Source organism: Lissotriton helveticus, chromosome 1_1 (assembly GCF_964261635.1).
Source record: "Lissotriton helveticus chromosome 1_1, aLisHel1.1, whole genome shotgun sequence".
Lineage (NCBI taxonomy): Eukaryota > Metazoa > Chordata > Amphibia > Caudata > Salamandridae > Lissotriton > Lissotriton helveticus.
In genome coordinates this window covers 978,769,560-978,787,541 of record NC_136057.1, presented here as the reverse complement: position 1 = coordinate 978,787,541, position 17,982 = coordinate 978,769,560, and the positions used below count along the sequence as shown (strand labels likewise).

The window sequence follows — 17,982 nt, the reverse complement described above, 5'->3', positions numbered from 1 at the left end:
TTATGTGAGTGGTGGGACTTGGTGAAAAAAATTAAAAAGCACCTGGCTCGTGGGTATGGAAACAATTTTTATTCATGACCCTGGGCTGGGACTATTAAAAGAAGTGAAGTGCAAGGTAAACCTGTCGTGATTATGAACAGTACCTCATGTGTGCGTCGACATGTTTCGGAGACAGAGCTCCTTCTTCAGGACGGGGGCACAACTTCCCCACCTTACTCACGTTTCACTAAATTGTCAAAAAAATGTATTATTGTTATTAACAAACGTGAAAAAAATAAAATATATATATGTGTGTGCAACTACAGGCTACTATGTGCCTTCAGCGGTTTGGCTCAAGTTAATGCAATTTGCATGATCTGAGAAAAAGAAAAAGAGAAACAATGGTCACCCTGGTAGTGGGTAGTTCTGACAGGTGCAGTCACCTGGAACAAACCATGCGCTTATTAGCCCTGTGGAAAAAAAAACACTTACATGACAGACAACATAGAAACATAAAACACACTCTAGTTAAGTAATAGAAGCTAGGTTCATACTTGTCAAGTGTTGCTTTCTTGCTTCATGAGCATTCCGAAATGTCTGGGGGGTGATTGCTGTTGTGCAATCTAAATAAGAGACAATGTAGGTTTTTAGTGTGGTCCTTGACTTACTTTGTTAGCCTGAATATGCATTTAGCAAGACTCACAAACTCGGGATTAGTTGTCCTCCGTCTTACCCCACACGCTGCTCCGCTGGACTGAAGTGAAAGCACAGGGTGTGTGGTATTTATACCCGAGTTGCGTGATAATTGCTTTGCATCGGTAACGCCCAGGCGGATGTAAATTCGTGCCCATACATGGGTAATCCGGCGTTGATCAGGTGTTTGGCGTGCAAATCGAGTAATTGCAAGCCCTTTTAAGGCGGATCCGGTAAGCTTTGGTGAATTTCAGGGCCTCGTATCCAAGCGTGCAGTATTAGCGCATGCGTAGGAAGCGCCGTCTGAACGACGCATGCGCAGGACGCGTTGTCTGTACCGTGCATGCGCGAAGGAGAAGGGTCAAACTCGCGCAGGCGCATTCGGAGGCTATTGTATTTCGAGGATTGCACCATCTCCGTGTATGGGAAAGTGGTAATAAAAGATCGTAAAGGATCAGAAACTTGTCCTTTTTTCTTTCAATGATGTATACAGCTGCAATATAACTGGCTGTGCAAAGCTCTATTGATATACATTTAAACACATTTTTCAAGGGTACACACTGAGGCTGGGGATCATCGCTAAACCATGGGGGGCCATCGGTCAGCGTGGCGGGTTAGGCGGACAGCTGTCCCCAAGGAACCTCATCATTAAGTCCAATGTTTTGGGTGCCCAATTTCCCTACACTTTCAAAAATGTATTTGGGCATCCCGTACTCTCACAGGCATCATTTTCTTTGACCAGCACTAATATATATTGGAGTTCCACACATTAGATATTTGCGCTTTTTTTCTCCCTCATAACCTATCAATACTTTGTTCTGCCACCACAGTGCCCAAGTCGGGTGCATGTTCCCTCCATTTGCCAATAAATTTTGCCTTCACCCTTCTTTCCAAGGAATACTGATTTTTCAGCTACATAGGACCTATCAACCCCTCCTCCCCAAAATCTCGGCATTCTAGGCAAGGACCAAATTATATGAAAGAATCACCTACTCAGTGGTGACATCTGTCAGTACCTATCCTTGTAAGCCTAAACCGCAGGATTTGTATATAAAAGACCATAAGTACCAGCATGTACTCAGATCTAACTGCATGTCTCAGTGGAAGGGGGAGTGGGGATTGGGGGGGCTAGGTAGTGGTAAAACTCCGTTCCCATTTGGGGATATCTAATTTCCCCCACACTTGATGCCAATTGCGAACTTAACTGGACTATAAGTTCCTATGTGTTACTTACAGACATTCTAGAGGTCAGAGAAGCTGCCCTTTAAGTGAAAGCTTCTTAGGGGTACTAGGGTCCACTGAGAAGCCCTCTTGAATTGAAATATCATGAGGAATATGAGTTGTCAAGCTGTGCCTAAACTATAAATATATACTGGCCTCCATAGAATCTAATTCATATTCAGATTTCAGTTGGACAAAGGATTTAAACCAATTGTTGTTGTCATTATTGAGTCCAGCTGATTTATACCTTCAACTGCTACAGGTCTTTCATTGAGTAGCAAGCTCATGAAGGAGTGAAGTGTGTTGGAATACCATTCAAGGTCAGCTTCTATCTGGCAGTGTGCCCCACTCTAACCATAGTGGTGTGTCCGGCAACTGCTTAGCCTCTTTCACGGTGGGCAGTGCTGAGGGTAATCATAGATGTCTTAAGCTTGTCTATGTACTTTAACAGAGGGTTCATCTTGAAAAGAGTGCAATACCCCACCCCCATTCCCCTCAAGACCCCTCTACAAAGCAAGTCTGACATAATTATTCTAGGGGAACTACCTCTCAATAAATAGAATATTGCGTCCAATTTTTGGGATCTAGTCATCTGGAAGGCGATTGAGTGTATTTGTTAGTAAGAATAGGAGCTTGGGAAGCACAGTCATTTTGTATAGAGTTGCCCAGAAACAAGAATCAACATTAAATTTGTTCAATGCTGCACATAAATTTCCTCTGAGGAATAGCTACTTATTTCTCTTAAAACATATACCCAAATACATAAATCTCTTATCATTAGAGGCCCTAAACAGGCAATGGAAGTTAGGATGTAGGTACCAGGTCATCAGTGACAACAACACTGATTTGTCCCAGTTAATATTACAATCAGTATATTTGAAAAACACTGAACATATGCACCACATATACACCACCTTCATGAACACCACTGTGATGGCAACATGAGTAAAACTGTCATCTTATAAGTAAATTCTCATATCAAAAGAGGTGACCTAACAAGGAACTCTGATTACAGCATTAGTCCAAAGGAACAACCAGTCGCTCAATGACTAAGGCAAAGAGTAGTGGGGGATGGATACACCCCTGGCTCATATCGCTGTTAGACAAAAGTAGCTAAAAAATAACCCTTTGCCTTTATCCTTGTTGAGGAGCTGTGCCTACAGTAATCTGGCAAAGACAAAGGATAGGAAATGAGGTCAAATAATATTTTATGTACAATGGTAAGTATGAGGGAGTGCGTCAAAGGACAGGACTGCTCCAGGAGACAATCACTGCAGACTCTGTGACCCTTCACATGCCCTCCGCCCATCCATTACAACACCGTGCAGGTGGTTTGCTAGCATCTTATCCAGGACTGTGATTACAAGTTCAATAATGATATAGACTTATATAAGATACACATTCAATTTTAGGTCTCCCATATATATGAATCAATATGAATGGAGCCAATTGCAAATCATACAGGAAGTATAGCTACTTCTTGGTCCATTCGAGTATTAGCAGAAAGGAAAGTCATTTACCAGACAAACGTTTAAAGAACTTGGAAAGCAAATCTTTGCGACTAAGGACCTCTACTCATACTACATCCGAGTAATGGCTTCAGTAACCTCCTCCACTACCACTGTCTTCTTTCAGAAAATCAAATCAAGGAATTTCTCTCTAAACCAAAAAAGATCCTTTGTAGCGATATCTGGCTGCTGCATTCAATTCGAGTAAGTCTAGTACAAAAACCAGAGCAATCTCCACATTCCCCACCTCCCCCTTTTCAGTCCACCTATCACTTTTTGTAGCTTCACAATTATCTCACAAAGATGTTTTTCTTGTTTTATCAAGTTAACAAGAAACGTTTTTTCCCCATTAAAATCAAGTCAGAAAAATGTAACTGCCTTTTAAGCTATTCACATTTGAATACGCCAGATTAGATGTCTAAAAGCTCAAAAAAATAAAAATAAAGCCCTCAGACACATATGACCAATGTTACATGTCTTCATGACTGGTACCAGGAGCGTAGGAAAACCACTGGATTATAGATGTATGCATTAAGAATAGGCCAAAGAAGAAAATGCAGATTATTTCTTCCATTTCAAAATATCTGATATCAGTAAAACATTTGCAAATCTGCTTCCACTTCCAGGTACCTACTTCCCAAAGGCTAGACTTCGTAAAGGCCTTACTGTCTTCATCATTTAAATGCTTGGCTTGTCAGTGGTAGGACTATGGGATTTATGGAACGCATGCGATCTGTGATTTGAGATCAATAGGAGTGGAATAATATCTTAAAAGTCTGGGCAATGTTTCTTATCCTGATTCAACTCCTGAACTAATTTCAAGCCACTTTGCCACAGTTTTTAAGACAAACAAGGTTCATAGTGTAATTGAACACTATATCACACGTGGTCAAAAAAGTGACCTCAATGAACATTTCCAGACAAAGTTTCCAGGGACAACAGAGCGCCCAGCCCCTAATTATAATTCTGGTACCTACCAGTTGTTGCGCACAATATCATAGATCCAGAAGGAATTCCGAACATTCTCCTCCCGCTTTTCTTTGTCCTTACTGAGACCAGACAAGACATGGATTTCATTCAGTTCCGGATCGATGGTGGCCCTCTGGGTGAAGCCTGTCATAGGAACTAGCGAGAAACAAAAGGAAAGAAAAAAGGAAATGAACATTTGTCATGCTTTGACAGAATAATAGTTGAACATTTTAGTTCAAAGATACTCAGTTATATTTCGGTGTACACTCTTTAATCATGTCGCACTGTTCTTTCTCGTAGTCACTAGCATGCTGGCTTAGAGAAGTGCCATTGCGGTCATCAAGAACAGCATATATTAAAGAAAATAGAGTTAGACACAATGGCTGAAGGTTGTCCATGCTGTGGTCATCAAACAAACAACATTATTTGAATACTGTATCCTGAGTTCTTTCCATGAGTTACTAAGAGTGGGCTAACTAAACACCTCCCTGCTTTTCTTGGTTTTGTATTTTTGTAAGCACAAAACATATGTGTAGCATAGCTTATCAGCAAGGGGAACAATGGTTAAATACATTCTGCCTACAAATGTGGATATGAGGAACATGAAATTGGTTTTTATGCAGTCTTACTGAAACAAGGTTCTTGGAGTTTTTCCACCGCATTAACAATTATTTACTTAATCTCCACTCAAACTGATGAAAAGGATTAACAATGGCCTGAGAACATGCAGTAATTAAACAAAAATGCACAATATTTCGAAAACTAAGAGAAAAAATTCTTAACACGCTCAGTGTAAAAGGAATAATGCTACTTTCCTCTAAGTCCAAAACCTAACTTACTGCTTATAACATAGCAATATAGGATGGTGGGTTGTTCTTTTCGTTTATGATGGCTGTTTTTCCCTAATTCATAATCCAACTAAGATTTTTAAAAACAGAACTTGAATAAGCAATATAAATGTGATGATGTATAGCACTCTATAAAGGCAGTAGGTCTGAAGGGATGTAAAGACACTGGCTGAGGTGTCCCGAGTCATTCGGGTTGAAACTGCGCAATCTAGGGAATCTTCCATCTCCAGGTAATTTCCCATTTCCAGGGCTCTCATTGTAAAACAGAATGTACTAAGCACTGCCTGCATGCTTTTTTGCGAGGATGTACCCCTGCCTTAAGTTACCCAATTGTGAGTTTCCATGGTAATCCTGACTTCTTATGCACCCAGTGCACACACTAATCACACAAGTGCACTGAGGCCAGGAATGAGTAAACGTATTGAGAGCCAGAGTAGAGCACTGTGGGGTCTGGAGGGGCTCACCAAGCATCACTAGTGCCTGACAGTTCCTTTTTTGCCTACTTCCGGTAATGAGCAAGCAACCTACGGGCATTGTACTGTAAAGTCCTGCGGAAACTCTACAACTTGGTTAATACTCTTACATCCTGTGCGAGTGTTATGTGAGGGTCAAGAGTAGAAAGTGACTTCAAACACAGAGCTATACGACAGAGAAGTGGATTGCATGAGGCCAGTAAGATCTATATTTTGGATTGCTCCTGGTATATTATAGAAAAGTTGGGCGCTGGGTCACAGCCTGCCAGACTAAAAGTGTATTGCCAGCATTCCTCAGGCATTTGAAATGCACTAAACATTAAGGTGTGGGAGGATTGGGACAGGCGTGCCTTTAGAAATGCAGCAGTCGTCTTTCAGGAGTGGTATTCCTGATTATTCCTTCCTTAGAACTCACACTTGAATACATGGAGGTTGTGGCAAGGTGAAGACATCTCTCTCCTTTCTAGTGCAAAGGGTACTATTCAGCCACAGACAGTTTTTTTGTCTCTCACACACGTGCTACTATCAAAGGGAGACTGTCTGCCAGGTACAAGGTCTTCAAGCTTGATGTGCTCTTGTTTGGCTACTCCATTTTGAGACACTCCTCAACACTCCCTGCAGTAGAACCATTACTTGGAACAAAGACAGACCATAAGACAAAAACAGATACCTTCCAAAAGCGTTACAGAAATTCTCACTGATTATTGAGGCGGCACTCCGTAGATTATTAGGGTATTCCTGCAATCCAAGATTGGTATTACTGGCAGCCAGACTCTCAAAGATGAGAGGACATCTCCTGCAAGTCTGTTTCTTCCACTGGAGAACTGTGGTTCTGTCTTGGAATGGAGCTTGTATGGCCTGTTAGAAGAGGTAGGCAAAAGGCACCCCTTCAGGAAAAACTATGCCTATAGGAAAGGTCCAGGTGTGTTGTCTGGTAGGAGGGAACAACCCAGGAGTGCTGCCTGATAAGGGGGACATCCCAGGAGCCAATCAAAGTGCAGGAGACAGTCTTACTCTATGCTCGTCATCACATCTAGAATGGTGCGCAGAAGAGAAGAAAGATCATTGCCTGGGGGCTCCCCAACAGCTGGGATATTACAGGAGCTGGCACAAGTGATATATCCCGTAATCGCATCTACTGGCCTGGTTGCAGTCTGGAACAACGAGTAAGGAATATTGTGATACTTTAATATTGTAGCCAAAATACTACTTGAAATTTCACCTTAAGCATGCACCTGTGAGTTTCTCTTAATTTCTTTCACCTGTATAATTTAATTAGAAGCCTGTGTTCCTGTTCATATCCTTTTTGTATAGTGGATAATAAAGTACTTTTTTTTCATAAAGAAGCACTGGATTGGACAGACGCTATTTTGTGCCATTGGGTGATTGTTTAGTTCCAAGTCTATGCCCCTCCTCCCAAAACTACCTTCCTAAGAAAACTTGGGACTACCTACCCTGCTACAATGAGAGTAAAGTGCTGAAAGGGTGTAACTGGTGCTAAAGTGTGAGTGCTCATGTAGGTTTAGCCACGGACAGCAGTAGTAATTGGCCTCAACGATCTTGGTTGTGAACCATTAACCTTGCTTGCCCAGGTCCTCCAAACAGGTTCCCACAGTTTCCTTAACATTGGCTATCCAGCGAAGTACTTAGTAAGTAACATAGACTGAAATCATATATATATATATATATATATATATATATATATATATATATATATATATATATATATATATATATATATAAAGAGTATTGACTGCATAACAACCTTTTCTTCAATAACAAAACAATATTTAACCCAGACTGAGTTTTCAAATAAACAATTTGCTTCGACTTCTTGTGGTGCCTCTTATCTGACTTCAACGAAGAGGACTTCTATTCACTGGAGCGGTGCTCGGACTTTCCTCTCGACCAAGAACTGGACTGGGATCAGTGAGGCGACCTCCGTGGTGCCGGACACCGGCCCGTAGTAAGCTTTAGGGACTACTCCCTCAAGCCTCGTGCCATGGTGCGACGATCGTGACACCAGAGACACACTAAGTGAGGGTACGTGACCGGCATGGCCTGGTGACAGGAGCCGCACGGCTTGAATCCCGAAGTATTTTAACTAGACATCCCTAACACACCAAAGGGAGTCGGCAAAAAAAGTCTGCCAAAAAATGACAGGGAGTAAGCTCTCTTCGATGGATCTGCGCTGGCTGGCGAGGAAAGAAAAGAATTGACATCAGGCGCCGGAGTGGCGTTTATATTGATGACGCGGATGTCACCGCAATAACGAACATGACGCAACGACACGCGGAGTCGACCGACATCCACCGACCGGCATGCAGGGGTATTGCTAAGAAAAATCTTCTGGATCCAGCCTGATGCCTGGAAGTTAAATGGTAAGGAATCTATGGCTAGATGTCTCTATCAGATCCTGTGACTACACTGTTGTGTTCTCCTTTAGTTGAGCTGTGCTCCCATGAGGGTTTCTCAACATACTTGCATTATTACACGCCCATGCTTTCATCTATATTTTTTATCCATAGGTTTTATAAACTGCACTAAGTATTACTGGTTCTGCCTGAGGCTTGTTTAACTCCTACATATTTGTTCACATATTATCAGTATTCTGGAAGGGTTCTATGTCTCCAACTTCTCCTGTTCACGTTGGAGTTCTGTCTTGGGTCCTTTACATATTTGCCTTAACTCTATTCCACTATATTCTATTATTTCCCCAGGTGGATTTGAATCACATTATGCAGATGACACTGAACATTTTGTTCTAGCTTCTTCTTTCTCTACCAAGTTTCAAGCTCATTATTCCTCATCTCTCTGTATTTGAGGCATTGATGTCTGATCATTTCCTTTAATGAAATCGCAAAAGAAACTCAAATGCTAATTTTTCCTTATTTAGCCCTTCTCTTGCTATTTATGTTTCCTCCATCTCAACTGCCCTTTTCCACATTAGCTGGTAATCTTGGATTTGAGTTTGGTTCTTTGCTCAACATTCTTCACTAAATTGGCTGGTTTTACAGCCTATAACTTTCATCGATATATATCATTTGTTAAATCCGATCACTTCTTCCTTTCTCGTCTATGAAACATTTAGTTAAAACAATGGTTCTATCTTATATTAAATAATTTTCCGTCCTCTACAATGGTCTCCCTAAATGGGTAACTGCTCCATTCCAGGTTATCCAAAACTCCTATATTTGCCTAGTATTCGTACCTCTGCTTTATACACAAATCCTTTTTCTGGAGGAGGCAGGTGTTAAATTTGGAGCCTTCTGGGATTCTCCCATCTACATTGTGCATCACCAAATTGATAGAGCCAGTGCAGGAATGCATGGAAACGGTAGAGATTTGTCTGATACTCAACTTGGATGAAATTCTGTTTATGCGAGGATGATAAAAACTGAGGGACCAGATTTCACTAACAACAGACCTCAGCGGGTTCGTCCAGCTGCTACAAGTCAGGCCTGATCACCAAGCGCTACGTGATTTGTCCGCTATGCTGAAACCTTCCCAGGCCCACATAACAAAGGTCAGGACAGAAATAAAAATGGTCCTTTTGAAGGACAGGATATCCTTGTGACAATTAGCTTGCTGATGGGCCTCCTAGCTTCATCAATCCATATTACTTTCTTGGGCTCCTACACAACAGAGCCCTGGAGAGATTGAAGATGGAGAACTAAAGGAAGATTTTGTAGAAGGCTGAAATAGCACAGAGATCTTTGGAGCAACACCAGATCCTCTGGGAATGTCCCCTTCCCTTAGTTCTGGAGGGTCCAGAGTATGAAAGCGGCAAAGATTAAAGGACATGGTGGAACATCTAGGCCTATTAGACCAAGCGTAATTTCTAAGCTCGCAAGCATGGCACGAACGGATCTTAAAGTGATAAAGATAAGCCAGTGGGTTGGGGGGTGCTCGCCGAGTTGGTGTCGGAGATACAGGTTTCTCTTCTATGTAGTCAGATCAAGTCCACCTCTTAAATTTCGTGCTGGAGTTCTCCAAGGAGTTAGTCTTGTGGGCGTTACATTCCTTCCGGTCTGCCATTTCAGCACAGCACATGCTGGTGGATGGTCTACTGGAAGAATACTTCAGTAAACTGATAAAAAGGTTCAGACTGAATAACTCTCAGGAATTCAGGTAAATCTATAAACCAAATGTGTGGAATGTGACTATGGTGTTACATATTTTTCTGCGTTGGCTCTTTATGAGGATCTCTCCAGAAAGGAGCGGACTGCTGAATTAGCCATTCTCTTACATCTGGACTTGCGAGTTGTTGACCCATTGTATTTGAAAGACAGTATCTTACAAATGAAGGAGTAAAAATCATAATTTTAATGAGCACAAAGAATACTTTTTTGATATCTTATCCTTGCTTCCCAGATAATGTCAATGTATGTGTGGTCAGCTGCTTAAAGGCATAAGAATACTTTAAAAGGGCTCCAAAATTCTTACGAAGTCTTAACTATTTGCTCCAATAAGGAAGCCCTTTGGGCAGATTCCATCCCCGAAAATGGCAGTTGGGTCTGCTGGGTGATGCACAAGTCTGGAATTTTACCCTCAATTTTTGAGGTTTACTCGATGAGAGTATTGCTAAGTAGTACAAAGCTTTCTTTCTCAGAAGTAGATTTGAAAATATGTTCAGGCTGGCACATTAGTCGATGCATTCCTTCTTCAAGACATTCTATTTTAAGACTGTAGTAGATGTGTATAGTAGTGAATGGACATAATCTTTGCACTCAGTTTAGTATCTTTTAAAGAAACAGAGGTGAGGATTATCCCTCCCAATACCAAAATTAGGGACAACGCCTACTGCTATGTTCCAGCCAGTGTTGTGAGGAATGTTGATTGGAGAACTATGGTTGAACCTTAGTTGCTGGCATTAAAATGCATTAAGTAATATTGCTGTATATAACTTGAAGACTGTTGAGGATGTTTAACAGAGTTGACGTAATCATTTTTGAGGATCTGAACAAAAACGAGCAAATGGCTGGAAGTGAGACCAGAGTTTATTTTGCAATCAGCTACTGAAACAGAAAAAAACCGGATGAAGGGAAACTACTGGTTCTTTAAGGATATTCATGCAATGTGACTGGTTGTTGAGCTATTCTCAACTTGCAGTATTCTAATTTCTCATACAAAAAACGGGAAATGTAGTTGCTAAAGGTTGTTGGTTTTAGATGTTCAAAATAAAGTGAAGAAAGGACAATAATCATTGTCTATGTCCTTAATAGAATTTAAACACTCAGTTTACAAAGCTAATAAATTATAAAATTTCACTTGCTGGTGTTTTTTTTGAGTCTACCGATTCAAAACAGACAATATTACAAGATCTCAATTCCTGATGCGTAGTTAATCATGTTTGCGCTAAACGTTATGCAGGTCATTTTAACCATATTCCGCACAGCCTCCTCCCAAGATGTGCAAAGGATGTACCCAAGACATTTTACAAAAATAACTAGTTTGTAATAAAAAGAATCAAATTGATAAAAAAAGTAAGCATTTGCGAAAAAAAATAATCTCAAATTTACACAGCGGGATACAGCAAAAAAACGTACATAACTACAGATCAGCAGATTTGCATTTGTTGGTGTTCCAGTCATTCAATTAGAGAATCGGAAAAATCATTGTATGCAATATCAAACAGAAACCAACCAGTACTTGAATGACACCCTTTACACAATGCACCCTTCAAAACAAAGGCAAATTGTGTAATAAAGCAATAATTTACCTTACGAGACAACCTGTAGCAACGGTTGCATAACTATATGTTGTGTAATGTGGCTGGTATGGGCACTTAATTCACTGGTGGCCAAGCCCAATCAGATGACCTTTTTATACCTACCATCATCAAAACTCTTTACAATGTTGAAGCCTATATCTAATAGGAGGGACTCATTGTAAGAGTAAAAGTCATCCATTTACTGAAGGAAGCATGAAACATATATATTTGCCTTTGCACTCGTTTTAACACTGTTACTAGCCATGTGGTGAAGAGTCCTGTGGGTTATTTTAATAGCAATGTATATTTATGTTTTCTGCTCTAACACATCGATAGTAGTGCTAGAGTGTTTTGATTAATTAGAAAAAGAATTACTAATTCAGTTAAGGTTATGTTAGCCAAAGCTAGCTTGCACTGACATCTGTTCTTGATGTTGAAAGAAAAAGCACTTTTATTTTATGTGAACAAGCCTTTTCCATGTTCCACCTTTTCTGAAAATCAGAGAAATAGAAGCCTAGTCCATGGTCTCTGTATCCTATTGAAACCTCAGACCTTTCGCAAAAACAGAACAAGGTCCAGAGCCTTCTCTGGTTCGGCACCGAAGATCTGGAACTCTCTCACAGCGGACGTCCGCAGAATCCCATCCACGGCTGCCTTAAAACATGAAGTAAAATTAATCCTAATGAAAAAGTTCTTACTTTAATTGTTAATGGCTCGTCTGCTTTCTTAATGACTCTCTGACCACATTCTTTTGGATCTATCAACGGTAAAACTCAGGGTTGTCTGTTATACCCTATTAAGTACTGTTTGCTTTTATCTTGGTACTCTATGGTATTATCTAAATAAGTTATTCCCTGTTACCCCCTTTGGCATTTCCCTTTATTATGTTCTTCCCGTTCTGAAACGTGAAGCTCTCTGATACCCTTCGGGGTCATATTCGCGCTATACAAAACTTTTTTAATTAAAATAAATTACATTGTATTAATTTGCGTTCTTCTCAAGGCAGCTATGTTCAGGATGTTCCTATCTTTGTAACTTTCAAGGTCCTTAGCACAAACCTTTTCTAGAGTTCATTCTTTAGTTAAACTGTCCATTGTATTTCTTTTTTATATAAATGTCATATAATTTCCCTCACATCGTATGCACACCTCAATCCTTAATATACAGTAGCAGTAGATGCTTCAAGATGTAACATATCCAATGTATCTTTCTTAGAATGTTTATTGGCTCACTAGAACTATAATTTGCTAGTTCAACTCTGTTATGCCAAATCTCACAACTGAATGGGAGTGGCTTTTCTGTCTAAAACCCTATAAAAGGTGATATGTGTGTATATGTGTCAAACTTTTTTCTTAATACTTTAGGATCCTGTGTCATCTGTTTATTTGGTTTATTTTTGGTTCTGGCTAATGGTGTTCTTCAGACAATGACTTTATGTTAGTTCTCTTGCAGATTATGATTTTGACTATTTTAATTGAGCTAATTCCTGAATAACTAATAACATTTTACCTTCTTTATTGATCTTAATTTTGAACAAACCTATAAGCTTGAACTTGGAATTCTGTCTCATGTAAGTTTATTTTATTGGCTCAGACTCAGTCTTATGAAGACTCGGATAGTGCTGATCCAACGCATCAACCATCTTAATTATTTGAATTAAAGCATCAACAGTAATGAATGTAGAACAGATCAAAATCTTTTCAGCGTGTGCTAGCATTCTCAGACATTTATTATTAGACCTGGCATCCTTGGTGTGGTTTTCCTAGACTTTTTTGCCTTCTGACCGGCTGTTTTGCAGACTTAATAACGGCTGGCTTTAGGATTATGGGTACTTTACCATTGCTAACCAGTGTTAAATTGCATTTTCTCTGTACTTAAAACATAGTAAAATTGGCTTATCCACAATTGGCATATTTCGTTTACTTATAAGTTCTTAGTAAAGTGCACTATATGTGCACCGAGTCTGTAAATTAAAAGTTACTAACAGGTCTGCAGAACTGATTGCGTCGCCCACTTCAGTAGCCATTTAAACATGTCTCAGGCCTGCCACTTCAGAGCCTGTGTGTGCAGTTTAAACAGCTATTTTGACCTGACAAGTTAACCTACCTGCCAAGCCTCAACCACCCTTTTTACTACCTACAAGTCATCCCTAAGTTCAGTCCTAGGCAGCCCTTTTGGCAGCAGTGTATTTAAAAGGTAGAACAAGTTATTTTGATTTTTTGATGTCCTTTTAGTCAAATACTGCTAAATTTGTTTTTCACTACTGCAAAGCCTATCTCTCCCATAGGCTAATATTGGGGTTGCCTTAACATATCTTTTAAGTGTAACTTCCAAAATGGGACACAATAGAGATTTGGAGCTTGGTGTCTCTGGACTCACAATTTAACCCCTTGCATGCATCGGACGGCCAGGGGCCGTCCGACGCCACGGTGGACGTGTGCGTTGGATGGCCGGGAGCCGTCTGATCTGCGCACGCCTGGAATTTTGCCGCCCACGGCAAAATTCCTTCCGCACCCAAGGGGTTAAAACCACACCAATGGTAAAGTGGATTTTGAAACTGTAAGTCTGAAAATGCCGCTTTTACAAAGTTGGCATTTTCTTTCATTAACCATTATGTGCCCCTACTGTCTCCGAATACATGTCTGGGATGGGTGATAGCTGGACTTTGTGTATTTACTCTAGACAGTCACGCAAAAGGAGCTGGTGTGTAGCATTTGCATCCTGATGATCCATCATCAGGCTGATGGGCCTTCCTGAGATAGATTAGAGGGAGAAGCTAATACTTGCAACTGAACAGGGCTATGCCTGTCCCCACACAAAGCGCTGCACATCCCCTGTAGCGATTCTGGAGCCAGGGCAGGAAGGGAAAGGGGCCTTGTGATCCTTGAAGGCCTCTTTGAAGTCTCCCCCAATTCAAAGGCACATTTGGGTATAAGCGCTGGAACCCCTGACACCACCAAATCAGAACTTTGCTGGAGTCAAGGACATTCTGCCTGGTGTTCTGTAGGAGGGACAGCCTCTTTGCTACCTGTATTGTTGTGTTGGCCTGCTGCCTGCTGTGCTGTAGGTGGGAGTGACACTTTACTACCTGCTCTGGAGCGTTGGCCTGCTGCTTTTTGTTTGGGAGTAAGAAGCACTGGACCTGGTCTCTACATCCTTGAATCCAAGTTTCTCCAAGAGCTTGATGGCTTGGCTCCTGTTCTCTGAAGTCTCAGGGTCACAGAAGACTTCTTGCAACTCTATTGACCTCTGCCATCTGTGAGTCCTACCCTTGCCCTAGGTGCCTCTTCCAACCCTGCACCTCAAAAGTCAGTTCTGCTGTAATTTTCTACCAAAATTGATGCAGTGACCCCTATGCGCTGATCTGAACCAACACAGTGCCCTCCAACAATAAGCCGATTCAACGACGACAAGGTTCCTGACTGCGAGGCTCGATGATGACGCTGCATCGATCAGAAGATGCCGCCGAGAGGCTCGACTTCGATGCATCACCAATCCTTCCACACAGATTGTAAGGCTCGATTCCGTCACACGGAACCGACTGCCTGAATCGTAACAGACGAATCGAGTCTTCGACATGGACGCTTGATCCATGCAAAGCGGTTGGCCTTTGTATTTGCCCTGGGGTCTAGCACGACCTCAAGTAACCTTTTAGTGTTTTTGGTTTCCAAGCACTGTTTTTGGATTTAATCTTTAAAACATCATACCTCAAGTTCTATTTATTGGACTTTTGTCATTTTGTTCTTGCTTTCCTAAATATTTTCTGGTTTTCTAAACTGGTGTGGTGGTTTTACTGTGTTGCTGTAAATTAAATGTTGCACAAATACTTTATACACTGCCTCTTAAGGTTAGCCTGACTGCTCTGTGCCAAGCTACCAGAGGGTGAGCACAGGTTGATTTAGGTTGTGCTTCTGACTTACCCTAACTAGGATTGTGGTCCCTCCTTGGACAAATCTCTGCTAACTAGAGATCCAATTTCTAACATTCAACAACATTTCTTTTATAATGCTTGGAAACCCAGAACCATCCACACACTTAGTACAGAAACCCCTATTTAACATCAGTGTTTGGGGCTGCAAGCAATACTAGATGATTATTGCCTACCTGTGCCAAACGGGTATATAAGCAATGAACAAAGCTGTATCACTCACCTCTCTACATTACTCTTAAACTGTCAAAATGCCCTTCCAAAATGGGCCCCACCTGCACCCTAAGAGGTTTTCTCTGCAAGTGGTTGGTTCCTCTCTCTTTTCTCTGGGCTCTGAGTTTATCAGTTGCCTCAAGTGTCCACAACTGCCCTGTTTCTATCTCCCAATGTAAACTTTAGTCACCCACAGCCTCCTTAAGGGCCCTACCCCCCAGCCTAGAGATTCAACTTTCCATTTGGCACCGCTAGCACACTCACTACCCTGTCAAGAATGAGCATGCAAGCTGGAAAGCATGTGGTAAGCTATGAATCACAGCCAGCATGACAAGGTTTGAGTTAGGGACAGAGTAAACACAGGTGGGGGCAGAGGAATAAAACCTGTGCAGCACCATCACAGTGATCAGCCACAGAAAAAGTTGCAAGTAGGCAAATGACAGCTGTTGATCAGATATTATGAAAAACAGTGGTCCATAGGATTGAGTTTTCACAAAGACAAAATAGAAATATAGACTCAAATCAGTACTATATTAGCAAGATTTTCAGTACCCAGCCGGGCCTGAATTTTTATTTTCAAATATAAGTAAATTTTAAAAGACCATCAAGAAGGTCTAATGTAGCAGTTAATAGGGTACAAGCCTGTACCTATCCAAAAGTACACTCAAGAAAAATTCAAGAGTAGGAAGAGAGCAAAAAAAGAGAAGGTAAAGAATATCAGGCAAAAAAAGTGCTAATCTGTTATTGTTGCAAGGGACAATTGGCTCCGCAGCTTTTTTTGCCTGATATTCTTTACCTTCTCTTTTTTTGCTCTCTTCCTACTCTTGAATTTTTCTTGAGTGTACTTTTGGATAGGTACAGGCTTGTACCCTATTAACTGCTACATTAGACCTTCTTGATGGTCTTTTAAAATTTACTTATATTTGAAAATAAAAATTCAGGCCCGGCTGGGTACTGAAAATCTTGCTAATATAGTACTGATTTGAGTCTATATTTCTATTTTGTCTTTGTGAAAACTCAATCCTATGGACCACTGTTTTTCATAATAATTGATTGCCCAAGGTCCCTAGGCACCCATTGGGTCTCCCTTGTTCTCTGAAAATATACGTGAGCGCAAACGCTGGTTTGCAAGGGCTCCGCATTGTCCAAACCCCTAGCGGCTTTGGGTCCCCTAGTATCCCACTCCTACTGAACCTTGCTATTTCCCCAATCCCTCTATTTCTTCTTACTCTATTGCACTATGTCAGGTCATGCACCCCTCTATACAGATGAGTACTTAAAGCAACTTTGCTCTGGCCCATCCCTCCTGTCAGATAACTCAGAAACCCCCAGCCAGGAGAACACCACAATCCCGGAACAATTAGAGAAACTTCGTAAAAAACAAGTCCGCCTGCAATTGATGATACTGATGCTGACGGACTATTTAAAGGCCGAGGTAATCCCTGTAGGATTACAAGTCCGTAACGTACCAGGAATTTTCACAGACAATCCGAAATACACAACTAGCTTTAGCTACATAGGAACCACGTGCTCACGCCATTGGCTTGCACTAGGGATCGACACTGCCGTAGAGACATTGAAATCACTCGAAACTGAGATCGCGGATATTTTAAAACAAATCCAGGACTCAGGTACCACTGAAGATAGCAAGAAACTCCTGGAACAGGTCGATAAAACCATTGCAGAATATCAAAGAATAGAACAAAATCAAAAATCCAACAAAATCAAAAAAGATATCAAAGCTTATAATATAGAAGTGACATACCCGTACCTACAAAAAGACTTCTATACAAATCGGGCATATTCTAACCCCCAACAATTCAGGCCCTGGGGTAGATATAACAGACGGCGGAACCTGGTAGGATTCTCAGAAACCTCAGCCGAATCTTCCGATAACTCGGACGCGGGTGAAGGCAGTAGTACATCTCGACGAGGCGACTCACATCAGACAGGTGGTACAAATTCTTTTTTACAGAGAGGCCAACAAGGCACACCCCAGAGAGGGAAAGTCAAGAAAACCCAGAGATGGGTCAATCCACCAGGGGAACGACGGACGAGGAACAATTACTACCAGTGGTAGACTCCGCTTCCCCTAGCACAGAAATAATCCCTATCTTTAACATCTCCAACTACTCCTTGAAGGAGGATGAAATTTCCCTTCTTAAAAAAGGACTCACTTTTGTGCCCACAATCCCGCCCAATTTTTTGGAATTACAAACCGAACTGATGAGATTTTTCAGACGAGTTCGGTTAAAGGCATTTTTTCAACTACATCCCAGTCAGGAGAGTAATGCCCTAACACCTTTCCGGCCTCCCTCTAACTTTTCTCCCACTTCCGGGATGATTCCACCAGAGATAATTACTTTCGAGAAGTTGGTCTTAAAAGATCTCTCCACCTTACAAAACACCCGCAGTTTCATCCCATACAATATCACGC

The 17,982-nt window shown here is 41.3% G+C and overlaps 1 protein-coding gene across 2 annotated transcripts in view; it reads right to left on the bottom strand.

Annotated features, from left to right (window-relative positions):
* Positions 1 to 17,982, bottom strand: part of MKLN1 (muskelin 1) — a 785,750-nt gene that overhangs the window by 146,316 nt on the left and 621,452 nt on the right. For both annotated transcript variants that reach the window (XM_078677414.1, XM_078677419.1), the window contains exon 13: positions 4,379 to 4,526. In XM_078677414.1, coding sequence (XP_078533540.1) covers positions 4,379 to 4,526 — 148 coding nt within the window. The remainder of the gene's footprint in view (positions 1 to 4,378; positions 4,527 to 17,982) is intronic.